The sequence below is a fragment of the Populus nigra genome, chromosome 9 (assembly GCF_951802175.1).
Source record: "Populus nigra chromosome 9, ddPopNigr1.1, whole genome shotgun sequence".
NCBI lineage: Eukaryota > Viridiplantae > Streptophyta > Magnoliopsida > Malpighiales > Salicaceae > Populus > Populus nigra.
The window spans coordinates 16,929,571-16,939,409 of NC_084860.1; the positions used below are offsets into that span (position 1 = coordinate 16,929,571).

Below are 9,839 nucleotides of genomic sequence, written 5' to 3' on the forward strand. Positions count from 1 at the left end.
TTGTTGAGAGCCAACACCAAGAGAGAAAGATGATGAACGGGATATAGAAGAGTTGCTAGTGATGGATATTCTTTTTCTTTTTTTTTTTCAAAAAATCATGTCGGAAAGGCTCAAAATACCTTTGGACAGGCCTGTCCTAGCATGCACTGTTAAGCCCAAAAAACTATTAGATTTGCCATGTACTACCAGACCCAGCACTTGAACTTAGCAAATGTGTCAGGCCTAAACGCTGGTTAGCCTCATACACATGCAAGGCCCAGCAAGTGAATTTGGCATGACGCCAAGCCCATTCTCTATAAGTATGGTATTGCGCCAGCCCAGACACAACTAGGCCAGGAGCTTGCCACACCAAGGTGTTGTTGCCAAAGGGTGTTGAACTTTAGGATTTTTTATCATCGCACCCCGGATGGCTTTATGCATGGCCATATCTACTGCACTTATGGATTTAAACATAATGCCTGAATATAATGTTATATCTCCATATATTTTTAAATAAATCTTAAAGAGATTATTTCTTAATAAATAAACTTAATTAAACAAGTCTACATTTCATTGACATCATTGAGTATATTAAAATCTCTCGTAACCTACTATGTCTCTATCTCTTAATTGGATAAAATCAGTGGAAGACAGGTATGTTGTTATGGTATCTTGGATAGACCAAGTAAAACACAACTCACGATACAAAATTAATTTAGAAGAGTGAAATGACTTTTTAACCCCTTCACTTCAGCAAAAAAATAAAGTTCACGTTCTATATAAATATCCTTGAACTACCTTGATAAAGAGTTTTGAATCTCTCTCTCTCTCTCTCTCTCTCTCTCTCTCTCTCTCTCTCTCTCTCTCTCTCTCTTATTTTTGTTTAAAAATATCATTGCTTTTTCTCTATAAAAATATTTACTTAAATATCAAAAAATCTTTTAACATATCATAAAAGACTTTTTTCAAATACAATACCTCTAATAGCAAGCTACAATAATTTTAATCATCTAGGCTAAAGAGTGTGGTCAAATTACAAGAACAAATGATTAACCAATTTATTTATAACTTATTCTAATCACCTTGGGATTTTTAATTAGGGATATCATTAACTAGCAAACTGTCAAATCTTCTTGATCTGCTATTAATTTAGGTAATTGCATAGCAATTTTTCAATGAGCAATCTTTCAACCCCAATTTCAATATCTATCAAAAAAGTTCAAACAATTTTATTAGTATTAAAAAAAAATACAAAATTATAATTTTAATAAAATTCCCTTTAAAATAAGCTTGATGCATGCATGAAAACTAGCAATAGCACAAGTCTCGTAATGATACAAGTGATATATCAATCATGGATACTGAATCTTGATTAGATTTTAATCCATATAATAATCAGTTTAAAGAAAGGACTTAGAACAGCAGCCTGCAACAACATATACCCTGTTTATGTACAACGATTATATTTTGTTCTATGCTATTTTACATCTAGCAGATCCACATCCTACTGTGTAGTGTATCCCAATTTAAACCGAACCGAATCAAACTGAAAATAAAAAAAAACAGAGTCAAACCGAAAAACCGAGCCAAATCAAAAAAACCGAGTCAAAACCGGTCTATTAAAAAACCAAATCGAACCGAAAATGATCGCCCCTATTATATACAGCCCAATTTATATCCAGACTTGACTCGGGATCCATTTGATTCAAGATCAAGTCTCGGATGGGTTGGCCGGTTTATTCAATTTTTTAAAAAACAAATATTTTAAAATAATAATTTTTTAAAAAAATTAAAAATTGTAACCTACTCAATCCAAGTCAGGTCGAGATCAACGAGTCATAAAAGTGGCAAGTCACGAAACTAAACTAAGACAAGGAGTGAAGATGAAATGCTAAGATTCATAACTACACTTTTAACACTACTATACCAGTGAAAGTGGATAACATATTTCATGTCCAACAAAATACATTTATGTTTTCTGTTTTTAAAAAAACTTAAGTTCAACCTTGATTATAAAACCTGAATCAGCTCGGTAATTAACTTGAGATTCAATCGACTTAAAATTAGAACTAAACTAACTAAAAAAAATTTAACCCAACTTGACTTGGTCAATCCCCACTCCTTAGCTTTTTTTTTTTAATGATTAATTCAAATCAACCCTCCTGAGTCGTTACATGGACACAACCATGAATCGGGTTTTAAGATAATAGATATGTTTGGGAACGCGGTTGTGGCTGCGTTCCCAAAAAAATTAAAATTTTTGTTTTACTAAAAGTTAATATGGTTTGTATGTTTTTTATCGTTTTGATGTACTGATGTCAAAAATAATTTTTAAAAATAAAAAAATATTATTAACATATATTTTAGTACAAAAAATTATTTAAAAAATATCTACAACCACACTGTCATGCACGTTTAATGAGTTGAACCTCACCGTTTTGAAAAAAGAAGTTGCATGCGTGCATAGGAAGCATATGATAGTGTAACGTACAAGTCCTCGTATAAAGAAAGAGAAACAGTTGGTTGTTTTCGTTAAAAACAGCGTGCGTTTGAGCGGGTATCAACAATTGACTTGACCCTCTCTTCCCCTTTCTCTCTCTAAGACTTAACGACTTTCTCTCTCTACATCAAATCCATTTGCGTGCCACTGGGGTCTTTCTCTCCCTTCATCTAGTCTTACTCTTTCCCCACTATTATTTATTATTGTTTTTTAAAGAAAATTAAACCCCATTTTGTTTTATTAATGAATTACAATAAATAAAATGTGTCTACTGAATTAATTAGATTGCCAAATTAAGATAGGGAGGAGACTGACTTCTTGCTGCATTTAAACTTCTTTCAATCTTAACCGTTCTTAACTTTGTTAATAAGGCAATAAATATTTATATGTTGATTTCACCTGCTTTGTCATTATTATTATAATTATTATTATTTATTTTTCCGATCTCTCTACCAATCAAATTAAATAAATAAAAAGCCCGAGTCTTTCCTTTTGTTTCTTTTAATAAAATCTTAGTATTGGATTTGATTTATTATTATTTTTTGACTTATTTTTTTTGTGTTCATGCAAGTTTTATGAGAAAAGAAACCTTTTTTAGACAATTGGGATAGAAGGGAATTGAGGGTTAGGTTTCTTTTTGTTAGGGAAATAGAGTTTTTCTTTCTGGGTTTTTAATTTTGGTTAGGTTAGTTTAAAAAATTGCTGGTATTGCAGGGTAAAGATTCTAACTTCTCGAGTCAAAATTCTTTCTTTGTTTGAACAGTCAATGGAACAGTTCAAATCTCCTGCAGAATCTCATCTCAAAGAGGTTAGTTTGATTCTGCCCCATGATTTATTTGTTCTAAAGTTTTGATCTTTGTGTGTTCTGTTTCTCATTGACTGAATTGTTTTTATGTAAGATTGGTGTCATTTGGTTCTGGATATAGTTATTATCTGCATTGTACTAATCTGGGTTGTTGAGAAGATTAGATATTTGTCTTTCGATCGGAGTGTTAGGCAGAAAGTTTTGATCTTTTGATGATCATTCGTGTTTCTGTTACAATCATTGAGAATACAATGTGTATTGATTATTTGGTTTTAGTGAGTGGAGGAATTTGATTATGTAAGGATCATGGAGTTTTTGTTTCATGATCTTAAATGTGATTGTTGCTAATTTTTTGGTTTCTTGCTAAATTGGATTATGATTGTCAATTATGATAAACAGTTCTTTTACCTTCCCTTGGTTGTTAGATTGTTCTAGCAAGATTATGTTTCATTAGTTTCAGTAGATGCGCTGTGCTATTCCGGATTAGCGCTCTGATTATATCGCTAATAAGACCAAGTTTAGGGTTTGCATACAAAACTTTAACTTGGGTGGTATACTAGGATCTGGTGTTCGAGTGCCTGGACGAGGAGTATGAATTTGAATTTTAATAGAGCAATTAATTTAATTTAATAAATAATGTTTTGAAGAATCATTCTATTAAGCAATCCCCAAAAAGTGACAAGTCCTCTGAGGGCCCAGGAAGTCATCAAAATCAAAAGGTACACACAGTTGATTTGGTTTTCAGTTGTGGCAGTATGTGTGTTTACACTTTTGCTACTGAACTACAGTGTTCTCAGATGCGTAATCAAATTCAAATGTAAAATTTTTCTTCAATGGTATTTGGAGAACCTAGTGTAATAACTCCTGTTTTTGAACTTTGAATTTTTTTCACCATGAACAACTGAGAAGTATATACGCAAAAACATACATTGCCTGTTTTTTATTTTATTATTTGGATTGACAAATAGACCGTCTGATTTTCTTCATGAAGCAAAATCCAAATGCTTGAAATTCTTATGGTGCAGAATGTACCAGCTTGTTTTTTGAACCATTTAATTTCTGGTGCTTGTTTAAGTATGATATGATTCATGTGGTACAGGTAAAAGCCAGATGGGATCCAGATGAAGCTTGTAGGCCTATCATTGAGGATGCTCCAGTGTTTTATCCAACTGTTGAGGTAGTTATTTGGTACATTTGATGATAGTACTATCTTCTATTTAATTTTATAACAAGTGTCATGCTCCTTTATTTAGGAATTTGAGAATACACTTGATTATATATCAAAGATACGTGCAAAAGCAGAGCCATATGGTATATGCCGGATTGTCCCTCCACCTTCATGGAGTCCACCTTGCCGCCTCAAAGAGAAAGATACATGGAAACATAATAAGTTTTCTACACGAATTCAGTTTGTTGAATTGCTTCAAAATAGAGAGCCAATGAGAAAGAAATGTAAAAGTCGGAAACGGAAAAGAAGGAGACAATTAAGGATGGGAATCACAAGAAGAACCAACAGGAGACGTACCAATTCTTGTTCAGAAAGTAATGTTGCGTCTGAGACCGATGAGACATTTGGATTCCTTTCTGGTTCTGATTTCACTCTTGAAGAATTTGAGAAAGAAGCTGCTTATTTCAAAGAGTGCTACTTTGGAGTGAAGCATCTCATGGATGGTGTGACTGTAAACCAGAAATTGGAGCCTTCTGTTGAGGATATTGAAGGTGAATACTGGCGGATTGTTGAGAAACCAACAGACGAGGTTAAGGTATGAAATAGGGTTGTTGATATGATTGTTTCTCCTGTGTCTTAATTTATATCCATGTTTAACCTCTCTAATATTTCTCTTCTATCATATCAAAGGTACTCTATGGAGCTGATTTGGAAACGGTAACATTTGGAAGTGGGTTTCCTAAGGCTTCAGCCTTGATGACCAAAGGTGATTCAGATCAGTATGTGGTATCTGGTTGGAATCTAAACAACTTACCACGCCTGCCAGGTTCTGTGCTGTGTTTTGAAGGATGTGATATCTCAGGAGTTTTAGTTCCATGGCTGTATATTGGAATGTGTTTCTCATCATTTTGTTGGGTAAGTCATCAGACTACTATTTTTAAAGATATTTGAGAATAGAGTGATCAATACAATAGGCTCTGCTAGGTTTAGTTTAACCAATTTCAACATGACAGGGGCATGCATCAAGTTTTCTTGGTCTGTTGTTTTAGTTATTGATTCTTTAAGGTTCATGTATCTCTAGCATTATCAGCCTAGTACTATAAATTGATCAAAATTATTCTTTAGATTCAAGCTAACATCAATTGTTTGTACTGCATCTAGTTCCTATGCAGTTGGATTTTCCTTTCCTTTTCATTTGTTTACTGATTTGTTCTTCCCCTTTTCACCATTTGAATTGGTTTTCAAAACAGCATGTTGAGGACCACCACTTGTATTCGCTGAACTATTTACATTGGGGTGATCAAAAGATATGGTATGGTGTACCTGAAAGCCATGCTTCCAATTTGGAAGATGCAATGAGAAAGCATTTACCTGATTTGTTTGAAGAACAACCTGATCTACTTCATTGTCTGGTAAGAAGATGACTATTTAGTGTTTTTAATATTTAGATATAAATTGAGCTGTTTAAGAGGTTATTTGTTGATAAAAGCTGGACAAGTTCCAAAGATGTCTGAAAAATGAGGAGGAAAGTGCACAAACCAAATGAGATTAGATAGCTGTCCAATATATGAAGCTAGAAGATGATCTGTTCTGCCGTGACTTCCAACCTCATTTCCTTACTCCTAAATCAGTTAAATGGACTCTACTTACAAATTTTGAGCTGATATACCCCCCCCCCCCCACACACACACAATCTCTTCACTGGCTGGTTTTCTTTAAGTTGCTTACCTCAATGATTAAGCTGATTCATTGTGCAAGACACTCTCATACTAAGTTAGGAATCCACAAGCACTAAAAGCTTTTGACCTTTTGTTTTGACCCCACTTTGCTTCTAATTTTTGTGAGAAGTTATCTAACATGGTAATTCCTTTTTTGGGTACAGGTAACTCAACTATCTCCCACGGTTTTAAAAGCTGAGGGTGTGCCAGTATATCGGGTGGTCCAACACTCTGGGGAGTTTGTTCTAACCTTTCCTAGAGCATACCACTCTGGCTTTAATTGTGGCTTCAACTGTGCGGAGGCAGTCAATGTAGCCCCTGTTGATTGGTTGGCACATGGACAGCATGCAGTTGAGCTTTACAGTGAGCAGCAGCACAAGACATCTATATCTCATGACAAGCTACTGATGGGAGCAGCTCAGGAAGCAATCTGTGCCCTTAAGGAACTGTTACTTCTTGGAAAGGAAACTCCTGAAAATTTAAGGTGGAGGAGTGCCTGCGGGAAGGACGGAGTGCTTACCATGGCAGTTAAGGTACTCTTTTATCTGTCATGTTATGATGCATACATGCTTGTATGTTCATGCACTTTACATTATAGAATATTTTAGTACCATCAGAAAGACTAATTTTTTCAAGATTATACTTTCAACAGACAAGGGTGAAGATGGAGCAGGAAAGAATAAAGTGTCTTCCAACTAATTTAAGACTACAAAAGATGGAAAAGGACTTTGATTTGCAAAATGAGAGAGAATGTTTCTCGTGCTTCTATGACTTGCATTTATCTGCGGTGAGCTGTAAGTGCTCCCCTAAACGATTTGCTTGCCTTAAACATGCAAGCCAATTTTGTTCCTGTGAAATAGAACATAGGTATGTCCTCCTTCGCTACACTCTGGATGAATTGAACACTCTGGTTGATGGATTGGAGGGAGAATCATATGCTCTGAATAAATGGGCATCTGGAGAACACAGATTGGTTTCTGTTGGTGATAATGACACTCATGTGCCTGAGCTTGAACTTGATGGCGAGGAATTGCAAACCAGCTATTCTAAGAGACAGGAAAGTCCACCTTGTTCTTCAAAAGCAGAAGAAAACTTAAGCACCAAAGGCTCTTGCAGTTTTAGTAGCAATACTTATTCAGAAGTAATCCAGTCAGGGAGTCATCACAACAACTTTAACAAAGAAGCTTTGTTTATGAAAAACGAAGTTAAGATGAAGCAAGAGGGATGCATTGATTTGAACATTGATGTTATGTCTATTGACCGGGAAAGTAAGCTTCTGCTTGTATCTGATAGCTGTAGTAAAAATGTGAAGGAGACGCATGGTTCACCATGCATGCAAGACACACATTTCAGTTCAGATGCAGCAAAAGAACAAGGCAGGGAACAAGCTGCTGGAGACTGTAAATCTGAGTTGCATGAATTGTCAAACAAGAACCAGCCTTCATATTCAATGTTCGGTGCATCTTGTAAGAAGCTGTTTGGGGTTGATCTTTCATTTCCACCTTCACATTCAGTGATGTCAGCAAAGAGCTTCAAAACTGAAATGGTTGAGGGATCAGATGTAAGATCCGTAACAAACCAAAGCAGCCCAGTGAAGAAATTGAATCCTTGTGTGGAACCAATAAATGTAGGATCTGTCATTTTTGGAAAGCTTTGGTGCTGTAAGCAGGCCATATTCCCTAAAGGTACACTGTTTTATGATGTTTTCTTGGTTTTCTTAATTATATTTTCTGTTTTTGTAGTTCATTTTTACATATTGCAGGATTCATTGATATATTGTTTCATTTTTGTTTATTTTTTGCAGGATTTAGAAGCCAGGTGAAGTTCTTTAGTGTTCGTGATCCAACAAAAATTTGTACCTATATTTCAGAAGTACAGGATGCTGGTCCTCTTGGCCCTCTTTTCAAGGTCTCTTTTTTCCCCCCTCTACATGTCTGCTTGAGTTTAGGACTAATGAAAAATGTGGATTTAGAGTTTTAGAGTTGAACTTGTCATGGATATCTAGCTTTCAAAATGACACCCTGAAATTTCAGGTATCTTTAGAAGAATGCCCTGGTGAGATATTTGCTGATGTTTCAATTGAGAAGTGCTGGGAGATGGTTCTGCAAAGACTAAACGGAGAAATTCTAAGACGAAACAGCCTAGGAGAAAGAGACCTTCCCCCTTTGGAGCCTTTGCAGAGCATTAATGGGCTGGAAATGTTTGGATTTCGCTCCCCACCAATTGTTCAGGTAAAGCAACCTCCGCGTGCCATATTTAATTGATGCTTCTGTTACAGAGGCTTCTTGAATCTAATAGCATTTATCTGGTAAGACTAATGGAATATTTTCAAAATTGGAACTGTCATATATTTGAGGTTGCAGCACATACACGCCATAGGTATGATGTGTTGCCCACCTTAGATTATACTATCCGAATTCATATGTTGACTCTGACTAAATTACTTTCAGGCTATTGAGGCTCTTGACCCCGATCATCGGTGTGTGGAATACTGGAATCACAGGCTTGTGAATTTGAGGAATGCAAGTGAAGTCAAGCAGCCCTCATTTGGATCACGTTGCTGTCTTGCAGAAACAAAGGAAAAGGCTGACATTAACCTTCTGACACAGGACCCTGGTAGTTTATGTGTAGGAGGTCATCATTCGGTTGATGAAGACGTGCAGCATGTGCTGCGAGGATTATTCAAGAAAGCAAGTCCAGAAGAGTTAAAAATAATGCACAGAATACTCTGCAGTGACACGCAAAGTGCCGAACAGAGAGTAGCATTCACAACACTGATGGAAGAGATTCAGAAAACAAGTAGATAAATAAAAAGAACATGTTTAGGTTCCTTCATTCTTTCTCAATGAGGGTAGCTTTACCACATCTTTCTCATAACTTAGGCCCATTCTTTCAATAGTTCATTAAATGGAAACAGTTCCCAGGCACGAATCGCACAGAAATGTTGTGCAGCGTGCCTGCTCGTAACGTAGATACAGCAGCATCTTGATTTCTGCTGCCTTCTGACCATAAGGGAGATTTTGTACTTCAGGAAATTTTACCAACGTGTTCAACTTGTAACTTGAGCTGACCAGAAGAGGGAACTCAGAGATTTGTCTACAATCCATTTAAGTTTCTTGAAAGTTGAGGTGCCTGAATGAATACATGCTCCTCATGGTTATATTCCTAGCTATGTTCTTATGGCAAGTTCTCTTTGACAATCTTTCCTCTTTTCTCTCTGACCATATCACCTTCTTCTTCTTCCCTTCTATATCGTGGCAACTCTTATGGTTACTCGAAGGTGTTACAGTTGTGTTGACAAAATATATCTTTGCCCTTGTAGATTCAACAATGTTCCACTTCTACCCCGTAGTGTAGAATTTCCCAATGTTACCCTTATAATTTCTTGAAAGTTTCAATTTTATCCTTTACTAAATAATTTACAAAGAAATCTCTTATTCATATTTTATTTCAGTAATTTCTCTTATTTTTCTTCTTGGATCCCCATAACAGTTATAATATCTCGGATTGACACTTGAAATATAAAAAGAAAACTCAAAAACCAAATTAAAAAAGGTATGTGGTTTAATAATTAAGACACTATTATAACAATAGCAAACACCATAAATTAATAAATACAAGTACTTTTTTTTAAAAAAAATTCTTTGATTAATATATAATAGCCTAGCA

At 35.4% G+C, this 9,839-nt stretch overlaps 1 protein-coding gene across 1 annotated transcript; it reads left to right on the plus strand.

Annotated features, from left to right (window-relative positions):
* Positions 1-2,539: 2,539 nt before the first annotated feature.
* Positions 2,540-9,338, plus strand: LOC133702623 (lysine-specific demethylase JMJ18-like). Its single transcript, XM_062126928.1, has 10 exons — positions 2,540-3,287; positions 4,384-4,461; positions 4,538-5,047; positions 5,143-5,367; positions 5,703-5,864; positions 6,335-6,703; positions 6,823-7,855; positions 7,975-8,078; positions 8,204-8,401; positions 8,621-9,338. The coding sequence occupies exons 1-10, from the start codon at positions 3,246-3,248 to the stop codon at positions 8,975-8,977; spliced, it is 3,078 nt and encodes a 1,025-aa protein (XP_061982912.1). The 5' UTR covers positions 2,540-3,245; the 3' UTR covers positions 8,978-9,338.
* Positions 9,339-9,839: the final 501 nt, after the last annotated feature.

Coding starts and splice junctions, on each gene's coding strand:
- LOC133702623 (XM_062126928.1), top strand. CDS start 3,246: ATGGAACAGTTCAAATCTCCTGCAGAATCTCATCTCAAAGAG. Junction 3,288..4,383: donor CAGAATCTCATCTCAAAGAG/GTTAGTTTGATT, acceptor CATGTGGTACAG/GTAAAAGCCAGATGGGATCC. Junction 4,462..4,537: donor TGTTTTATCCAACTGTTGAG/GTAGTTATTTGG, acceptor TCCTTTATTTAG/GAATTTGAGAATACACTTGA.